Here is a 20,113-nt window from a genome sequence, read left to right on the forward strand (position 1 = left end):
CAACGGGAACATCTGTCCAAATCTGTGAAATAAGGGTGAGCTCTTCTAATTGTATTGTAGTTCTGTGGTGTAGGAGTTTAAACCTGAGGCTAAACTTCAACTAAGCACACTGCAATTGATGCCAGGAGTTTAGCCACTGGTTATATTTTTTAAAAAAATTTCATTGAACCTTCATTTACCCTGGGTAGTCACAACGAGATTGACATATATTTAGCAATGAGCTCTGGAGCCTCCGTGTCTTTGGACTGTTATATGAAATACATTACATTGCTTGAAAATACAACGTATTTGTAATTCCCATTTCTCATTTAAGATGTTTTACCTTTGGCACAAGCATGACGCCGTCCTATACGCGCACATTCTTGGTTTCACGCATACCTCACGCACGCTGCTACGCAGATTTCGAGGCGACCTGGTAACATGCCGGGTTCAGCTCGCCAGTTCCGAAGCTAGCTTTCGTAAATGTAACAATAGCTATACATTTACAGAAGACACATTTATTGCACAAGTATTTCATTTGAACAAAGTTAGTTTGTTTCCAGGGCTGCTTTTGCCAGAATGATCAGTACAATGGCTACCTAAAGCTGCTAACTAATTAGCCAGATAACTGACATGCTAGGTAGCTATAGTATCAAGAAAATATTGATATAGCTGTTGCTTACAACATTTCTCTGGCCGCGCAGCTGCCCAATCTCTTCAGGGTGGAGAGAACAACGAATTCACGGTTCTAGATCGGAAATTGCGGAAGGATTTAAGAGAAAAAGAATCCCCAACGATGAAGGAATGCAAAGACTCCACCAGTACCGACTCCGAAAAGGAGAATAACATATCAGGTATGCTGCAATTGGCTAACTCTGGAGACTTGGCAGACTATTGTGTCTGATATCCAGCTAAAATACCACTGGGGCTGCTGCTTGCCATGCAGTGTGCACAATGCAACGCTGCCATATTTCAGCAATTTAGCAGTAGATGTTATTTGCAAGTGATTTAGATAACTAGCTAGCTAGCTACTTAGCCAGTAGGCATCCCACGTTTCCTACAATCACCCCCCCTCCATTCTCCGAAGACCCTATTCAGTCCCTGGCAACAGTGTAGCTGTACAATTAGACAAGTTATTTGTTATTTATTCAAGAGACAAGTATATACTATATTGGGAAAGGGTCCCGAGTGTGTATTCCTAATATTGCAGCAAATTTACATTGATATTTAGCTTCGCATTTTAACCCTTTAATCCGTAGTGTGCGCTTGTACTCCAGGTGTACTAACATGAACGCCCCCTTTGTGACAGTGTCTGTAAAAACGCATATACAAAAAGAATTGAATTGAAGAGATACCACTCTGTGAATCTAGAACGAGATCAATTACAGTCAAAGCACATCGGAGCACTCAGAGAGATTGCACACATCCCGTACCCGCTGTGTCATCTTTTTGGTCTACAGTGATCACTGTCCCTGAAACAACGGAGACCAAACGGCCGTGTGCTTCACAGCTGGGAAGAGATGTGGTGGTGCTGGACTCGGATTCGGATGATTCTGTATGTGGCGGGATATTGGTGACGAAGCCAAGGTAAGTGGGAATGCATCTCAGTTACTACGTCTGAAAGCATCTGCATCCCCTGTTTTCATAGAGACCACGTTGCTTAATAATAATAGTAATAATAATAACAACAGCTTATTTATTGAAATGACTGTTTGTTTGAAGACCACGTTGCTTAATAATAATAATAATAATAATAATAATAATAATAATAATAATAATAACTTATTTATTGAAATAACTTGTGCACATTTATCCTTAAGGCTTACATGGTGCACAGAACTACACAAAAGTATAGATTAAGCGATTAAGCAGAATTGATTCTACTAAAAGTTGTTACATATGGTTTTAAGTCAGTTTTAAACATGCATTTTAAGCAAGATTTAGAATGACAGAGAATCAGCAACTTTGACAAAATCCATAGATTATTTTTATGGATTTTAACCTTAAAATTAGATTATTCTATGAAATTGGAGCCCTAGCTGCACATACCATGTTCTCTTTGTTTTAAAATTTGTGACTGGGACAGTGAGGCGGTCTCTCATTGAGGATCTAAGGGAGTGTAAGTAAGTAAAAATCTAGGATGTTGGATATATGAGATCTCTTTATTTGTTTTGAGAAGCCTAGCAGCAACATTTTGGACAAACTGCAGATGGGATATTTTGGCTCAGACATGTTCTTATTACAGTTATCAGACAAAGAAGAAATAGAAGCATGTGACCTTCGTTCTCAGAGTTAACCACAGTCAGCCTAATCTTAGATCTATTTATCATACGCTGCGTGTGTGCTGGGGTGTACTAACATTTGTGTACGCTGCTCAAATCTCAGGCCTTTGTCAGAAAGTGGTGCCAAGGTACTTGGAGGCAGGTTTCACGTTTATGCACAAGCACAAACACAAATACGTATTTGTATTTGACCCCTAGTGTGCACACAGTGTTTTCAGGTGAAACCTGTGAGTGCTCATACCACTTTCTGGAGAATTATTATTTTCATTTAACATCGGTCACATGTTAAATGAACTGGTTTCATTAAAACTTGATTCATTAAGATTCCCAGGTCATGTCTTGCTGAGTGTTTTTGATGTGCCTTGTCGAGGGTGTGGAGGCGGAGAGAGGTGGATCCTGATGTCTCGGAGGTGATTGTATTGTCAGACGAGGAGGAAGAGGATGAGCCGTCGGGGGAGAAACCGCAGGCGGTGTCCACGCGCAGGGCCAGGAAGCAGGTAATGTCTGACCACACCTGGCCAACATTGCTGTAGCACCTGTTTTCTTTCATTTGTTATTAACCTTTTATTTAACCATAAATAGTCATTGGTGTTTTCACCTCGTGCATAGAAACCAGAGAGCAGCTCCACCAATCACAGTATGGTTGTAACAGTAAATGGACAAAGGCCAAAGGTGATCGGTGGATGATTTATGGCTGTGCTTCCTGGATACCCTCAGGGACCCTGCGGGTATAGCCGAAAACAATACACCAGTACCCCTCAACATTGTTCTGTTTATTGGTGTAGCTCCTTTATGGTTTCTATAGGAAAGTGAAGATGCCAGTGTCCTATCCTGATTGTCTTATCCCTATATTTTACCAGGAAGTCCCCTGAGATGCAAGATCTTTTTCTGAGTGATAATTGGCTGACATAGCAGCGATATAATACAGTGCGTCAAACAAGGTTTTTTTCTTGGCCTCAAAATTTGTTTTAGAAATTAAACCCAATTTCAATTTAAGTTTCTTCTGGAGATTATTAGCATACGCATCGTCTGCCCTTATGTCCAAATGTTTTCCAGAGCCAGGCATTTTTTTGCTGCTGATCCCCTAGCATAAGAATACTGCCATTTCCGTTTGGCTGTACATGCCAGTGTGCTCTGTCAGGTATTCTTTTGCTGTGTTTTAGATTTTCGAAAACAGGAACACTTTGGGCGGACCAGTGGCTTCCTGCATGTCAAAGTGTGGCTGTTCAGGTAATGGCCGTACCCAGCTTTTACATTCTCTGCTCTGAGGGTGGAATAGGAATTGAGATGCAGCTATACCATGCCTGCAAAGCTACAAAGGTTATTTTACAATTTTGCCAGAAGAGTGTAATAAATTGAACATTGTTAATGGCTCCTGGGAAAAGGGGGGAAAAAGGAGAGAAATGGGAGTAGAAATGGTGTTGCCACAAACTGCAAAAAACAAAATGGATTACTGCAATAACATGAGGTGGCAATCGTGAGGTAGAGCACAGGTTTAAAATCTTATCTGACTGAGGGACCCGCACTCAGGCTCAAAGGCAGGCAGAAGACCCCCATCACAAGTTTAAACGGGTTATATTTAAAAATGTTTTACCAAATCTATTGTCTATCAGTTCTGGCCAGGGCCCCCATACTGCACCTTCAAGGACCCCCAGGGGTCTACGAACCTGTTGAAAACCTTGGGTGTAGTGTATTAGTAAAGCGAGTGTGTGTGTTGCTCTCTGACACCATCTTACACCACAGTCCAACACCTCTCCTGCCAGGCAGGAAGCTGGAGTGGAGAGTTACACATCATGTTTATCTGTAATGGAATATTTTATCCAGTGCTTTTTTTTTTTTAATTGAGAAATTATCTGGACATGTATTTCTGTTTAGAGACGACCCTTAAGAGGAAACAGGGCGGGTCCTCTTGTGACTCCCAGGACAGCTGTGCTCAGGCCGTTAAGAAGAGGCGGGATTCTCTGGTAGGTGCCACCTCTTTTTCCAGGTTCTTTATTGTAAATTAATGGATAGGAAGATGATGGTGTTATTTTTATTACTGTTATTATTTTCAGTCTGCAGCAGCTGATGAGCAGCGATTCTGTTGCTAAATTGTGGTGGGGAGCTCATTGCTCCACTGGGGGGCCAGGATTGACAAGGGGGGGTGTACGTGATAGTGTGGGCTTTCATTACGTGGGTGGTTTTGCCCAAGAGCATTTTAAGAGAAAGCTCAAAAAATACATACATTGTCACTGACAGCCATATTCTCCTTCGTCACAGTAGTTGTACAGCGGCCAATGATAGAACTAGATCAAGAGTTTAACCACATATGTGGCAGCGCAGCATAATAGTTAGTAAACTGGGCTTGTAAAAGGTCAAAGGTTGTGGGTTCAGTGCCCTGCTGGGGTGCGGCCATTCTGCCCTTGTGGAAGGCATTTAGCATAGAATTGCATAGAATACCCAGCTCTAGGCCAATCCAGGATTGTGTGCAAAAAAAGAAAAAATGTCATTTTTGTAAGTTGCTCTGGATAATAGCCTGTGCTAAATGTCAGTGTGTGAGTAGGCCCTCACAAGCAGAATAAAACGAAATGGTTCCACAGTGTTTGAAAACTATGGCCTGTGAATGTGAATAATTAATACAAATCAGAATACAAATTAGATTATATTCATTGCAATGTCTTTGCAGATGCTCTTACCCATTGAGCAGATCCTAGCCTGTTATACATTATTTAAAAAAATAAATAAATAAAAATCATTTGCTGTAAACTATTTACAGTTATCCTGATCCGTCATCTTGTCTAGCTTGATAGGAGTTTTTGTACTAAGAGGATGAAATCCTGGCCTTGTCTATTGGTGTGTACATGCATTTTTTGACCAATCGTCAGACTGATGACTCTGAGGCGGAGGGACCAGAACCTAGCTGGAAAAATCAAGAAGACATGGTGAAGAAACTACAGAGGAAATTTCCCACCCTTGAGAAGGAAGTGAGTGACCAATCAGCTCTCAGTTCAGAACTACATAACACCAGGTTCCCATGTTCCATCAAATCATAGAAGGTCTTTTGAAAAATAAAATCAAAGAAAAATAACAAATTTCTGGATGACAAAAGTCCTCAGGTTTTTTGTTGAAAGACTTTACACATTACACAATTATGCTTCATGTCTGAGTGTTACATAATCACATACGAATTAGGCTGTTAAAACAAAGGTGATCAGAATCTACATTGGACTTGAAAAGGAAATTAATATTTTCGGTCAATGATTTTTGAGAGAAAATAAACTAGGTGGGGGTTTTTAAACTAGGCTCATTATTTAAAATGGTGGTGGGCCAACACCCTTTTAAATAGCTCTAAATTGGTGTTTACATAGCTTTTCTCACCCACCTGTAGGTGGCAATGAGCTCCTGTTAGTGGTGCAATGTGCTTGTTTTTCTGGGTTCCTTACAGGAACTTAGGGATGTGCTCCAGGAACATGATTGGCTCTTTGAAGACACACTGGAGGCACTGCGCATGTTTACTGAACCAGGTGAGATCACCTTCTGTTATTGGCATATGTGCCATATGTCATCACCTTTCCAGTGTGAAACACAAGGTGACTCTCAGAAAATTGCATCCCTGACCAACACTATGGTAATGTGAGAACTTTAGAACGTGAGAAAACAAAATGACAAGAGCAGGCCACTCAGCCCATTTAGGTTTGTTATTTACCTACAGATCCAGCACTGCATGAAGCCTGGACTTTCACACCCTCAGGGCCTCTGCCTCATCTATATGACCTGGCAAGCTGTTTCACATACTGGGAACTTACAATACTTGCAATACTTCCTGATATCAATGCCAACTGTCCCTTGTTATTCTGAGATCACCTCAACTTGAAAAGTAATCTGTAGAAGTTCACTTTAGCAGTACTTTTTATACATTTAAAAACTTTAATCAAATTCCCCCTTAGTCTAATTTTTCTGTAGAGGAAGAGGTTTGAAGAGGAAGTATTTTTATTTATTTTTTTGCCATTTTCTCCCCAATTTAGTTGTTATACCAATTCCCTGTGTGTATCGCACAGTCCTGGTCGATGCACTATCCTCTGTTGGTCTGGGGACGGTGTAGACTACCACATGCCTCCTCCGATACATGTGGAGTCGCCAGCCGCTTCTTTTCACCTGACAGTGAGGAGTTTCACTGGGAGAGTGTGACGCGAGTGGAGGTTCAAGCTATCTCCCCCAGATCCCCTCTCCGCTGAACAGGCGCCCCGACCAAACAGTAGGAGTCGCTAACGCAACGATCAGGACTCATTCCCTCACCGCCTTCCCACCCGCAACACTGCCAATTGTGTTCGTAGGAACGTCTGACCAAGCCGGAAGTACCGCTGCCAGGGAAGAGGAAGTATTTTAAGTCTTTCCTCATAACTTATATTTTATACAAGGAGCCAGTTTAGTTGCCCTGCTTTGTACTTTTTTTGTACTTCTTTGTGCTTTGTACTTCTTTCTGTGTTTGCAACAAAACAGGGTGGCCAGGTTACAGCTTGCTAAGAAGCACCTAAAAGAGCCTGAGAGCCTGCAAAAATGTCTAGTGTGTCCATACTCAAACACTTTTTTCCTCCTAACCTGTTTCCCTACAGTTGATGACTCCAGCTTACCTGAAGATAGTGCCAAGGAATCTGAAAGCCCAAATGACAGTGGACAGCCGACAGCCTCTGAATTTATACATGATGCAGAGCCAATTGCAGGCTGCAGGGATGCCAGCAAAAACAGGAGGGGGAGCATCCGTGGTGGCAGGAGGACTTCTTGCAAACCGAGGGGACGGAAAGCAGAAACTCCCTCACGCTCCTCCTGCACGGACCCCGATACGCACAATGGGGATGGCAAGCCGACCAGGGTGTCCCAGAGGACGAGGCGACCGCGGGTGATGGTGGACCGCTACAGCGGGTCGGAACGTGACAGCGCGGTCAGCAGTGACCCTGAGGAACACTCCGAGTACTCTGACTCGGATAAGGAGGAGAGGGCGGACCATGGACTAAACGATCGGATTCTGGGCTTCTTCCAGGAGGCACTGGTGGACGAGCTGATGCTCATAGTGGGGTGCTCAGCAAAGAAAGCCCAAAAGATCGTGGATCTGCGGCCCTTCGGGACTTGGGAAGACCTGGTGAGATAATCTGAAGCTTGCTTCGCTTGTCCTGTCCACCTGGCGCTGAGGCCTACGGCCCCCACGGGGTGGCGTGTGATTGGCTGTAGCGTCGCCAAGGGAGGGAAGAATCCATTCGGCCGGGATGCATGTGTCCCATAGAGCCATTGCGCACCGGTCGCTCCTTTTACTCAGTCAGCCACATGCAGTCTGTTTGCTGAATTGAAATATCATTCTCCAGCGCTTGCCTGTGCAATCTCAGCTTTAAACTTTGTTTAATAAGATAAATGTCTTATTTAAATTTTAAAATGTATTTTCAAAGAAGTTGCGTTCTTGTGCAGGCCTTGCCATTTGAGCTGTTATTTTTATTTCAGCAGTAAGAGGGGTACTATGACATTGGCATTGGATAATGCCTTATGTTGGATATGCAGGGGACAGATAAATGGGATTATGCAGCGCTGCAATTTTACTAAGGCTACAGTACTGAAGTAGAAATTTGATTGCCTAAAAGTTATGCACTAAAGGTGATAAATACAATACTATAAAATATACTATTTATATATATAATATTATGTATATAGTATATATATATATATATATATATATATATATATATATATATATATATACACTATATTTTTTATATTTTATATATGTATATAATATGTAAATACACTACAATCGATTTGACCATGTAGATCAAAGTTAGATTGTTTTTTCAGTGAGACCTCAGCCTAACTGCTTGCATGACAGGTCAGCTCTTGATGTTTGACACGATTTTTGAAGCTTGAAAATAGTCCCAGTCAATCCAGAGAAACCAGAAATCAAGCTGTCCTCTCCTGTGTAGCCAATGAGGATATTATTCCTCACATTCAGGGCTGAACCATGAAAAAAATACTGAATAAAAATTAAAGCCACATTTTGCACAGCCATTTGCGTGCAATAAAACCGTATACAGAAGCATCATTAACAGAATAAGGCTATATGTGCCAGACACCCAGTCTGTCAGAGTGAACTGGAGTGGGAAGTCGTATTTTCGAAGTGCTACACGCCAACATTCAGATATTCATATTGTACTTTTTAAGGGGCCCTCAAAAATATATGAAGATAGGACTAATAGGTTTTTCTACAAGCCTGCAAAGGTAGTATAGAGTTATTTAAAGTATTCAATGGGTTGATTATTAAGTCCTGGAGGCATGGTTACAGTAATTGTGCATGGAGTTGCCTAAAGTGGTGTGACCAAATGTGAGATCTTTTCATGGGGCCCAAAATCTCTGCCAACGCCCCTGCTTCTCCTCCTGCCACTTTCAGTGCTACTACTAAAGTAACTAAACTAACCGGTTGTAGTAATATGTTACATTATTAAATAAATATTAATCCTTTGGAAACAGAGTTTCCTTTGGAACTGTGTAAACATGTTAACTTATTAGCTAGCTAAAAACTGACGTTACCAAACTAATATCTCTCCATCCTTACAATATAGCTAACAAACTACATTTACTCTCAGAATTTGATGAGCCACATCCACTGCCAGATTTTGTTATGGTAAGTATTACTTACTTTGCTTGCTACAAGCTCCTGCAATTTGAAAAAGAAAAAAGAAAAGAAAACCCGGTCTTTCAATAGTTGCGTATGCCATAATGAACTACTTTCTGGCCAGAATTTTTTGGACTAGCAGTAACCACTTGGAAAAAGCTTTGCTCATTCTGACTCACTTAGAGCTGTTATGCCTGCCTATTTGTCAATCTCTGTAGAGCCTAGCTTATTTTAATGCTGAAACCATTTTATTCTGTGTCAAATATCAAAAGCTGTATTTACATTAGCTGTCTTGTGTAGTTATGGCCATGCTACTGGATATGGTTATACACCTTGTTCTTCAGCCCATGCACCGTATGCACGCACACGTGCACACACACACGCGCACACACACAGACAGCTATTACAGCTAGATAGATAACTAGCTTGCTCACGTGATGTGTGTTTCCCCTAGTAGCCTTCACTCCCAGACTCCCATTTGCCTAGCTCGTAAGGCTAGGTAACCAGCATTTGAATGCATTTGTGACATTGGTAGGATCTCATTGGCCAAACGTAGCCTAAAGTGGATCCCTTTTGCAATTGACCACCTGCCTGATGCCTTGCATTCTCTATGGTTATTTCCAAATGTAGGTTTAGGCTTGCTACCGGTTGTTTGTCTCTTGACCTGCTGTGTTAGATTTCCATTGGATTAGTTTAACTTTTTAGTTTAACCTGCTAAGCTATCATGAGTGTTTTCTTTTTCCATTTTTTTTAATGATACTCTGACAAAGGCTTTGTGACAGAATACATTATTTATTTCATTAAACTGTCATTCAAAGTGTAGCTGTAATGTATGATCCCTGTTTTGTGTGGTACGGAGCATACCAGCTTGTGATGTATTTGGGTTCGTTTCTCCCGTAGCTGAGCTGGTGTGTGTGCCTGTGCTCCCCAGGTTCAAGCCCTTCACAAGGGGAATGGGCTGTCCCTGGAGCTGCTGCGGGGCTGCCGGAGGGTCATCCGGGAGCGGGACGTCATCCTGGGCCTGATGACCCGGTGCGAGGACGCTAGCGAGACGCTGACCAGGGCTGCGACGCAGGTCATCAAGGGAGGGGAGGGCTCTGCCGTGCAGCCCGAAATCCTCAACAGCAAGTGAGTTCAGTGCAGCCTTCACATGCTGCCCATTCCAGAATAAAACTGATCAAGCGATGATCAAACAAGGATACATACCAGAACATATTGAGTGTGAATCGAAGGAAGTTATACTGACGTTACAAAATGCCTTTGTCAGAGCACATTTTGAGTGTTGTGTGCAGTTCTGGGCACCAACCTATAAGAAAGATAAAGAACCTCTGGAAAAAGTGCAAAGAAGGGCAACTAAAATGGTTACTGGTAGTAAAAAGTTGCGAATAGCCAGTTTTCATCATTATTTGTTCTTATGTATTTAAGATGGATAGAATGATCTATTCTCCTCATGGATTTGTGTGTTCTTATGTTCTAGATGGGCTAAATGGCTGGTTCTCCATATTGCATGTTTAAAAAAAAATGTTTTTAGAATGTTTACAAAGCTGTGAAAGCTTACTGATCATTTTCCGTGGTGTGGTGATTTAAGGTTTCAGCTGAAGCCGTACCAGCTGGTTGGACTGAACTGGCTTATTATGCTGTACCAGAACAACCTGAACGGGATCCTGGCAGATGAGATGGTGAGGAAAATGTTTGCTTATTTGAGTTGCTATAGCATGTCTGTGTGGCCTATATGTATTGATATGTGATGGTCTGCGTTATTTAATATTCAGTATTGCTTCAGAGAGAGGAATTATTGAAATGTGTGTCCTGAAATCTTTTTTAAAGTTAAACATATGAGCAGACTGAGAGCACTACACTCCTCTCAGTGGCTGTACATGACATTCCAGGACCTGTAGATTACATTTTTACACAAAATCCCATTATACAACTGCATTTTGCACTGAAGCAATTAAGGTTAGTGCTCAGAGGTACTGCGACAGTGCCCCACCTGGGAATCAAACCCACAACCTCTGTGTTCCAAGAACAGTAGCACTGCATTCTACAGCATAGGCCTCTTTACCTAACTGCAGAGACTGGGTTTGGGTGGTAGTCACAAGCAAGACCACACTCCTTGGTGCTGGGTTATGATTGAAAAAGTGGACTCATGGACAGTGTTATATAAGCAATTACATAAAATGTCATATTGACCTTATGGTAACCTGATAAGTTTATTTCGCTGTGCTGAATGTTTACTTTTACTAGCCTATAGCCTATATCTAACTGTATGCCGTTTCACCTCATATCATGTGTCTGTTGGAATGTGAGCTAGAGGAGATAGACTCCAGCTGTGGTATAAATCAAGTGCATTGTACCTCTAGGCCCGCATGGTCAGTCTTGGTATGGATTCCCTGATCCAAACTTTTGATTGGCTGACAATTGAAATCTTTGCATATGGTGGTTAAATGAATCTCATAGGCTGGAACAACAAACAGTTCTTTGTCTCTAAAAACTATATAAACTCATGTATTGGACTTCATATAGACTACTTGTACCTCTTCCTGACCAGTCGTTTCATTAAATTATAAAAGGGAGCTTCTGACTCTGATGTTTGTTATCTTTATCTTCAATACCACCATTTTTGTGAAGAAATTCCTGCATTGGTCAGTAAATTTCCTTCATAATCTTTGATGGGAAAGCTGTAGTGTTGTTTGCAGGTGTATTGTATTTCTGAGCTCCTGATTTAGAGTAGCAGAGCTGTGTAACTTCCTGTTTCCTGTACGCAGGGGTTGGGGAAAACGATCCAGGCCATCTCCTTCCTGGCCAGCCTGTATGAAGACGGCGTTTGCGGCCCCCATCTTATCGTTGTGCCCGCCTCTACCCTGGGTGAGAGCTGGGGGGCCTTTATGGGCTGTGCGTTCCGCGGGCGGGGCGGCACACTCAGGATTTCGGGTTTGCTTACGCTGTAGTAATGAAAACTCCCCCCCCTTGCGTTGCAGATAACTGGGTCCGGGAGCTGAATCTTTGGTGTCCCAGTCTTAAGGTGCTCGTCTATAATGGTGAGTAAGATATTCATCTCTGCTATTGTCCTTTCTGCTGTGATTTTTTCAGTTACCTGTACTTTACATCCTTGATGTAAGGCCATCCTTGTAACTGACGCGTCCTGAGAAAATGGAACATGTGCAAAATGATTGACGGGTGTGTTCTTAGGGTCCATCGAGGAGCGCAAATCCCTTCGACACAACATTCTCAACAATCAAGTGGAGTACAACGTCATCATGTCTACGTGAGCGCTGTCCATTGCATGACTCAGCATTTTATGACATCCACAATTTAAAAAAATTGTTAATGTTAATCTTTTGGAAGAATGAAAATAGTTGATAGTTATAAATCCTGATCTTTGACAACTGAATAGAATGCAGATTAGCAGTCTCTGACATCTCCTGTTTTGGAGAACAGCGTTTGTTTGCCCACTCTCCCAATTTGACACAGGAGCCTGTTGTACGGTTGCAAAAATGAAAACAAAAATGCAATAATTTGGCAAAATTATGAGGAAAAACAGAGGGGTGCATTAAAAAAATTAAAAAAATAAAATACACAAAATGTAGAAAAAAGCGTGTTCATGCTTCAGGGTTTTCTGGCAGTGACCCAGATCTCCAAGCTAGAGTGGTGGCAGAGTGTGTCATTGAAATGCAAATTGGCAACCAAAATTTCTGCTGGGTTATTTATTCTGACTTTATTTGTCGAAAAATACCAGTCTTGATCATATGAGCATAGAAGCAACTTGCATACTAAGACGTGCTAAACGAAAATGGTCACAGGTGCACAACATAAAAAGTCAAGTTATGCAAACATTTAATCTCATTCGGACCTTCATCAGTGCTGTGACATTAATTGTTCAACATGAGGCTCAGTTGTTTCATGGTGATTTGAGAGTGCTTCGATATAAACAAGCAAACTGGTGGCTGGAAATTAATACCGGCTCTTAAGTTTTGGGAATTGTATATTGGGTTGTATACATACTCGAGTACCCGAGTCTGTGGCAGTGTTTCCTTACCATGTTGTTCCTCCCGCCAGGTACAACCTGACAATCGGGACGGACAGTGACCGCAGTCTGTTTCGGAAACTGGAGCTGAAGTACGCCGTATTTGACGAGGGCCACATGCTGAAGAACATGAACTCGCTGCGCTATCGCCACCTCATGGCCATCAACGTAAGTGTGTCCTCACGTGTTTATCTATATGAACATAACATTACATAATGACGAGAACAGGCCATTCAGCCCAACAATGCTCGCCATTTTCCTGACTAAATTAGTGTTCTGATTACCTACAGAGTAGATAGTATCAAACTCTGTATCAAGCCTAGTCTTGAAAATCCTCTTCTGCCTCTACTACATGATATTCACTGAGGTTGGCCATGTTGGCTCTGGGGGTATAAAGATGCATCGATCCGGTTCGCTGTTTCGGTTCAAAGGGCAACAATGTTCAATCCAAATGATACAACGTGCAGAAAATAGATCCATATGATTATGAAAATACCCGTTTAATTGCCCGTAATCTTAGGCCAGTTTTCTCTCTCTCGCAGCACTGCCAACATCATTGTTTATGTTTCTGGCTCGACCTCATCATTACTTGCAGTAGCACTGTGTTAGCTGGATCATGTATATTGATCGTTTCATATTATATCGGATTGTTTTGGACCGTATCGTAGCCAAATGAATGATGTTGTCTCAAGAATCAAATTCATATTCTGTCATGGTGAAGCCTGAGTTTCACACCCCTAGTTGGCTCCATGCTTCATCTTGATGTTAGAACACCAAGTAAAGAAATGTAAAGAGATGTGTAATTTACATAATTCGATTGCATGTAGGTATTCTCTAATCGATTTTCCCGTCTGTGCCTAACCCCCCAGGCACAGCATCGATTGCTCCTCACCGGCACCCCTCTCCAGAACAACCTGTTGGAACTCATGTCCCTCCTCAATTTCATCATGCCGTCCATGTTCTCCAACAGCACCTCACAGATCACCAAGATGTTCTCCATGGTATGGACGAGGGTTTGCGTGCAGCATAGCTAAAAGTCTTAAAAAACCCAGTCCAATCAAAATGATCATCTTTGTATAGTTTTGACACATAAAGATCTAAAGAACCACTGATACTACAGTGTATGACACTATACAAAGTGGATACACTGCCCAGTACCACAGTAGTCAGAGACCGTGTCGTGTATGATGCCTTTTATATTTTGCCAATCAGCAGTGAATCCATTTAGTGGGCTGCCAATCAGAAGTGAATATCTATTACAGAGTGGACACACTTTCTCAGACCTCCAGCTCTTGTGTTTAGAAATGACAAACTTCATATGGGCTCCCTGCAGAGAACCTGCATCCTCATCCTGTTTTGAATATCTATTATATGAAGCATGTTGGGAGAATAAGTGAAATAATTATATAATTGCAAACATGGAGGCAGTCTGGGGATATGCATTGGTATTGAATTTAGTTAGCCATAGCTGTTATTAATTTGTACTGTAAAAATTAATATTGACATAGGTCACAGTGGGCTTTGTTTCCCCTCAGTCAGCATGCATGCTGGTCATATTTTTTTATCCCTATTGTATTTGTCACCAGAAATCGTCGGAGGAACAGAACATCTTTGAGAAGGAGCGGATCGCCCAGGCCAAGCTCATAATGAAACCCTTCATTCTAAGGCGTGTCAAGAGTGAAGTATGACACTCGGTTTCCTAAACTCTGACTGTAGGAATGGTGCATGCTACAGTTCAGGTTAACCACATTGTAGTGCACCATGGGATATGGTGTTTTAAGTAATTTAGGTCAGCATTACCATTTGCTATATTTGCCTATTCACCAGAATTTCTGGAACATATTCCTCACAGCTGAGGAGAGATGGGCAGAGAGATATTCAGTGCCCTGCCAAAAAGTTATCATGCTTGCAGTGAAGACATTTAAATTGAAATTAATATTTCTGAACAGCACTCCCTACTCAGACTGTTAGGCATTGTTTTTTAAGAAATAACTAACTGAAAATGTCTTGATTGCATAAATCAGGGGTGTTGAACTCCAGTCCTCAAGTGCCTCAGTGTCTGCAGGTTTCCTTTTAGTCAGCAACCAATTAAGACCTTCAGAGGTGTGTGGACTTCTTAGCCAAATAGTGACTTAAATGAATTACTCGGGCTGAAATACACCGAAAACCAGCAGACACTGCAACCCTCCTGGCCCGAAGTTTGACGCCCCTTGCATGAGTATTTAACTCCTTTGCTATGGCAAACCTCATTTATTTGAGGCGTTTGACTGTGATTTGCCGTCTGTTTCTCAGAGTTGGCTTGGATTGTATGTTGGGTTGCAAGTGACCCTAGCTTACTGTGTCTGTATCAGGTCCTGAAACAGCTGCCCCAGAAGGAGGAGTCAGTGGAGTTCTGTGCCATGACTGAGAAACAGGAAATGTTCTACACCACATTATTCCAGAAGCTTAAGGGAACCACCAATGGAGAGAGTAAGGGCAGTGATCTATGTGGGGACTGGGGCATCTGCAACCCCATAATTAGTTAGTGAGATCTGAAAATAGATAATTGTAATCGTTTGCATGATTGGAATGTGATCCTGATCTGAACAGGCTGGTACTTTTGGCGTTTTTCTTCTGTCTCACTTTTTTTGAGGTCGTGTTATGATTTAATCATTTATCTTGCTGCTGAGTTTAAGACCTTTGCTTAAAAAATGAAATCATTTTAAAAAGTAGTGTGAAATGCAGATTCTAAGGATATTAAATAAAAAGGTATATACATAAAATAAATGTATACAGTATACTCATATAAACCCTGTCTTAATTACACCAGTAATTCAGAACTATCTGAAGCTGTGTTCACATAAACTCAGTTAGCCATGCAAGGCTGTGTATGGCTTATACCATGCATGGTATAAACACTGAAACATACAAAATGTTGCAAAATAATGTTCTCACCTTTGCCTGAAGGAAGTTTATTACTTTGGCCTGTGGGGTCATTGCTGAGATTCTGGTATGGCCTACTGTCCCCATATCTTTGGGCATGTCTGCTACACACTAACGATCCAGACCTCTCCTCTCCTTTCAGAGCGGGCGCTCAACAATGTGATGATGCAGCTGAGGAAGATGGCCAATCACCCGCTGCTACACCGGCAGTACTACACATCTGATAGGCTGGCGACCATGAGCCAGCTCATGCTGAAGGTCAGGACTCCTCCCACTAGAGGGCGCAGCTCCACATGCATGTATATATGTGTCACATATGTGTCCTTCTGAAAAATATTTACCATGCCTATACTGTTTTGCCTGTATTTAATGTACCTGGAAAAGAACTGTTGAAGAACTATGTTGCACTAGATCTATTCGAGTTCAGATTTTGAATGTATTGGAATAATCAAACAAAGCAAAGCATCAGTTGAATATGTCTAATAAGATCAACATTACTTTGCTTGGGGGAGAGAATGCTGCCAAATTACTACAGATAACATAAAAATGCACACGCATACATATGACATCATTCACAGGATAGATCATCACCTTCATAGTACACGCAGTGTATGCGTATAAAACTGCTGCAGTGATACTAACTCTCGTTATGCTTCAGAAATCAATAAGCCTAATAGCAGGATTGTTAATAGCTTTGTGTTAAACAGTTTAATTGACATGAGGACAAAGGAATGCTTGTTTCTGTGGACACTTAACTGTGGGAGTCTGCCACATGTGTGAGAGCACATGGTTTAAAGTGCAACCAGTTTTGTGCAACCAGTACCATGGATTTTTAATTAGAAAAGTTGTCTAAAACTGTCTAAAAACAGATAAGGGTTGTGTTATACCTATAATATTCATAGTGTGTGATTGAGGCTGAGCTGATAGATTTGCAAACCAAGTAGTGATTCCATAGCACAAGATGTAAACCAAGTAGTGAGTCCATAGCACTGTCAACCACAATGGGTGAATGATCAGCGATGGATTTGTGATCAGAAGCCATTTCCTGGATTACCCTAGGACTGATTTTGTGCTTTTGTCCCTGTCCCTTCCCCTTCTCAGGAGCCCAGCCACCGTGACGCCAGCCCCGCCCTGATCCAGGAGGACATGGAAGTGATGTCGGACTTTGAGCTTCACCGTCTCTGCCTGCAGTACCCCTCTTTACAGGGCCTACAGCTGGACCAGAGCGTCCTGCTGGACTCAGGAAAGTTCCAACTGCTCACCAAGCTGCTGGCTTCTCTCAAGGACCAGGTAAACAGCGGGACGGGCCTTGCAAGGGGTAACACCCTCATGGGTTATGGCTGTCTGAGTATTGCTGTAGTACTTCCCTGTGGTGTGTGAGAGTACTGCTGTTATACTTCCAGTGCTCTGTGCGTACTGCTGTTATACTCCCAGTGCTGTGTGAGTAATACTGTAATACTCTCCAGAACTGTGTGAGTACTGCTGTAATACTCCAGGTGTTGTGAGAGTACTGCTGTTAATACTCCCGATGCTCTGTGCGTACTGCTGTAATACTCCCAGTGTTGTGTGAGTACTGATGTTATACTCCCAGTACTGTGACAGTTCCCTGTGTGCTGACTCCGTAGGGTGACCGGGTGGTGTTGTTTAGCCAGTTCACCATGGTGCTGGACATTGTGGAGGTTCTGCTGAAACACCTGGGCCATTCCTACCTCCGTCTGGATGGCTCCACACCCATAGCTGACCGGTATGTGGAGCACGTCTCTCTGCATGCAGCTCTTCTTTCTCTGTTTCTCAAGAGTCTTCACATTTGTTGTGAATTTGTCCTACATTCTGTGTTCAGTATATCAGACATTTCCTTTTGTGTTGTTTGTATGTGGGCTTCCTAAGGGGTGTGAAAACATATGATGTTCACCAATCAGCCCTAGGACACCATTGGAAGGGTATGAATCTCACAGGATGAAGGCACAGTGCACACATATGATGGACACGTCTCTCTCCCCTCCCTCTCCACGCCTGCAGGATCGTTTTAATTGACAGTTTCAACACGGACGCAGAGATCTTTGTGTTCCTGCTGTCCACGAGGGCTGGAGGCCTAGGCATCAACCTCACCTCTGCCAATGTTGTCATTCTGCACGATATCGACTGCAACCCATATAATGACAAGCAAGCTGAGGACCGCTGCCATCGAGTCGGACAGACCAGGTGAGGGTGGGAAAAGGTTGGGGCGGGACGAGGTAAAGGCAGGTGAAGAGGCGGGGGCGGGGGGCAGAGTGTAAACTTGTGTGGAAAATGGAAGACACTATACCTGTTTCTCCAATTTTAGGACGGTAAAAGTGATCAGGCTCATCAGCAAGGACTCGATTGAGGACTGCATGCTGCGTGTTGGGCAGAAAAAGCTGAAACTAGAACAGGATATGACCGCTTCTGCAGAAGGTGAGCTCAGCTGTCACTCCCAGGTCCAGGATTGGAATTGCCCACCCAATTCCATTGGCTTATTGGATCCAGTTCTGGTTTTGCCTGTTTCCATGAGGTTGAAAGTTTCGTATGAGGACATTCCTGAGGGGTCGATGATGTCGGTGATGGAGGAGAAATGGACAACTGTGCAGTGGGAAGTCTATGACCACATTTATACGTTTATGTTCTTTCTTTACTAGGTGAGGAGGGTTCGATGCCTGAAGACATGGCAACTCTGCTAAGAGCCTCTCTAGGACTGTAATGGACTCCACACTCCGCCTTTTGAGTTTCAACAGACAGGGTGTGGAACTCCACCTTTGAACCTGAGGTGCAGAGCTCCCATTGGACTGGCCCAGCAGCCAATGACATTGCACCCCCGTCGATGAATCCCTGTGTTACAATTTTTACTGTACAGGATCAGCTAAATCCTGTGAAAACTGTGCTGCTTTTACCAATCATTATTATTTCCTAATTGGGGACTTTGCACAACAGAAATAAATGTTGTTTTTGTTACATACTGGCTTCTGTAAAACACCACTCTGCCTTAAATATTGTCGCTGAAAGTTTTTGTTTTGTGGAGCTGCTGAAGATTCTGAAGTCTGTGTTCAAAAAAAAGAAAAAGGTTTTTGCCATTGCTAGTTTCTCTTCAAATTATTCAATGTTTCAGAGCCACAGCTAGGACGTGAAGGAGGGACAGGGATTTTTTCCCCCCAGTTAATTTGGAAACACCGATTTTTCATATCTAAATGTCTAAAGGAGAGGTAGAGGATTTGGATATGTCAGTAAAGCTTTTTTCATCTTGACAGCTGATAGCTGGACAGGATGTTCAGCATTAAATCCAAATACTTGTGATGTGAGACATTTAGGGTCTAAAAATCCAGAGGAATCGCATCAGAGTAAGCTTTTTGTCTTTCCTACGATTCATTTTTCCTCATTTCTCTTGAGGGACAGAGGAAGCAATCTACATGGTCTTTTTTATAAAACAGTTTTCTTTTTAATTGTGTTTTTTATTTTGTCTTTCCAGCTGAGAGATTTTCCATTAAAACACTGAGCCATTTCGCAGATTGTTGTGATGAGTTCTGAAGATCCTAAATGTAAAGTGATTTGCTGAGCACTTTTAAAATGACGCTGGCACAGACCTGTCCTCTTAAAAATATGTTTTAAATCATCCTAAAAGTAAAGCTTTTCACTGCATCCATGATAGATTCTCCAAAACAAGTTTAGGACTTTATCTGGTGGTCTAAACAGTTTTATCTCTAGGATATTGAAATGCAGGTAAGGATTTGTTTTTTCATTGCAAGAGTTTCTCTGTGCCATTCACTGCTACCATTTTAATGTGCTGGTGTTCCCAGTTTGTATCCGTGTAGTTCAGCATAGAAAATGTTCGCTTATTCTTCCTACGCAAGTACATTTGACTTATCTCCACATAAATTATGGCTGATGATTATCTGTTTCAGATGGTTATGACTGTTGCCCTCGGTGGTGCTGCAGGTAAGTGTGTTCAGATCTCTGTCCTACCTGAACCCTGAGGTAGATCTTTGGGATTAACGGTGTTTTCCTGGTGCCCAACAGACTCTGCCAGCCAGGTTGATGTGAGGTGAAGAACAGATTTTAATCCTGTGAGATACTAAATGTATTTTCAAACTCTTTTTAAAGTGTTCCTTTCTGCTGATCATGTAAGTGTTAACACATGAAATTTTTAGAATGATAGAAATGCATGGGTAAGCATTTCACAAAAAGCTGTAATTTCTCTAGGTTAAATTGTTAAAACTGGGGGAAATAAAACAGAATTCATTGTATTAAAGACAAATCAAAGAACAA

The 20,113-nt window shown here is 42.1% G+C and overlaps 1 protein-coding gene across 2 annotated transcripts; it reads left to right on the forward strand.

Annotated features, from left to right (window-relative positions):
* Positions 1-346: 346 nt before the first annotated feature.
* On the forward strand, positions 347-19,354 carry LOC135239187 (SWI/SNF-related matrix-associated actin-dependent regulator of chromatin subfamily A containing DEAD/H box 1B-like). 2 transcript variants are annotated; one of them, XM_064307696.1, is made up of 23 exons: positions 347-833; positions 1,440-1,566; positions 2,632-2,758; positions 3,425-3,491; positions 4,137-4,225; positions 5,126-5,224; positions 5,686-5,764; positions 6,854-7,377; positions 9,824-10,020; positions 10,481-10,571; positions 11,658-11,757; positions 11,871-11,930; positions 12,082-12,157; positions 12,949-13,084; positions 13,786-13,917; positions 14,503-14,598; positions 15,268-15,385; positions 15,981-16,096; positions 16,940-17,128; positions 17,464-17,582; positions 17,858-18,040; positions 18,162-18,271; positions 18,493-19,354. In XM_064307696.1, exons 1-23 carry the CDS (start codon positions 776-778, stop codon positions 18,552-18,554), a joined length of 2,955 nt encoding a protein of 984 aa, XP_064163766.1. In that variant the 5' UTR covers positions 347-775; the 3' UTR covers positions 18,555-19,354. The 2 variants fall into 2 exon arrangements, with proteins under 2 accessions (XP_064163766.1, XP_064163767.1); XM_064307697.1 differs by lacking the exons at positions 347-833; positions 1,440-1,566; positions 2,632-2,758; ... (2 more) ...; positions 5,126-5,224; positions 5,686-5,764 and adding an exon at positions 8,840-8,901 and having other exon boundaries at positions 7,307-7,377.
* The last annotated feature ends 759 nt before the right edge of the window (positions 19,355-20,113 follow it).

Source organism: Anguilla rostrata, chromosome 14, assembly GCF_018555375.3.
Source record: "Anguilla rostrata isolate EN2019 chromosome 14, ASM1855537v3, whole genome shotgun sequence".
NCBI classification, from domain to species: Eukaryota; Metazoa; Chordata; class Actinopteri; order Anguilliformes; family Anguillidae; genus Anguilla; species Anguilla rostrata.

Excerpts from the sequence above, each read along its gene's own strand:
- LOC135239187 (XM_064307696.1), top strand. The coding sequence starts at position 776 with ATGAAGGAATGCAAAGACTCCACCAGTACCGACTCCGAAAAGGAGAAT. Across the intron at positions 16,097-16,939 it reads TGAGCCAGCTCATGCTGAAG|GAGCCCAGCCACCGTGACGC; the intron begins GTCAGGACTCCT and ends TCCCCTTCTCAG. Across the intron at positions 18,041-18,161 it reads CATCGAGTCGGACAGACCAG|GACGGTAAAAGTGATCAGGC; the intron begins GTGAGGGTGGGA and ends CTCCAATTTTAG.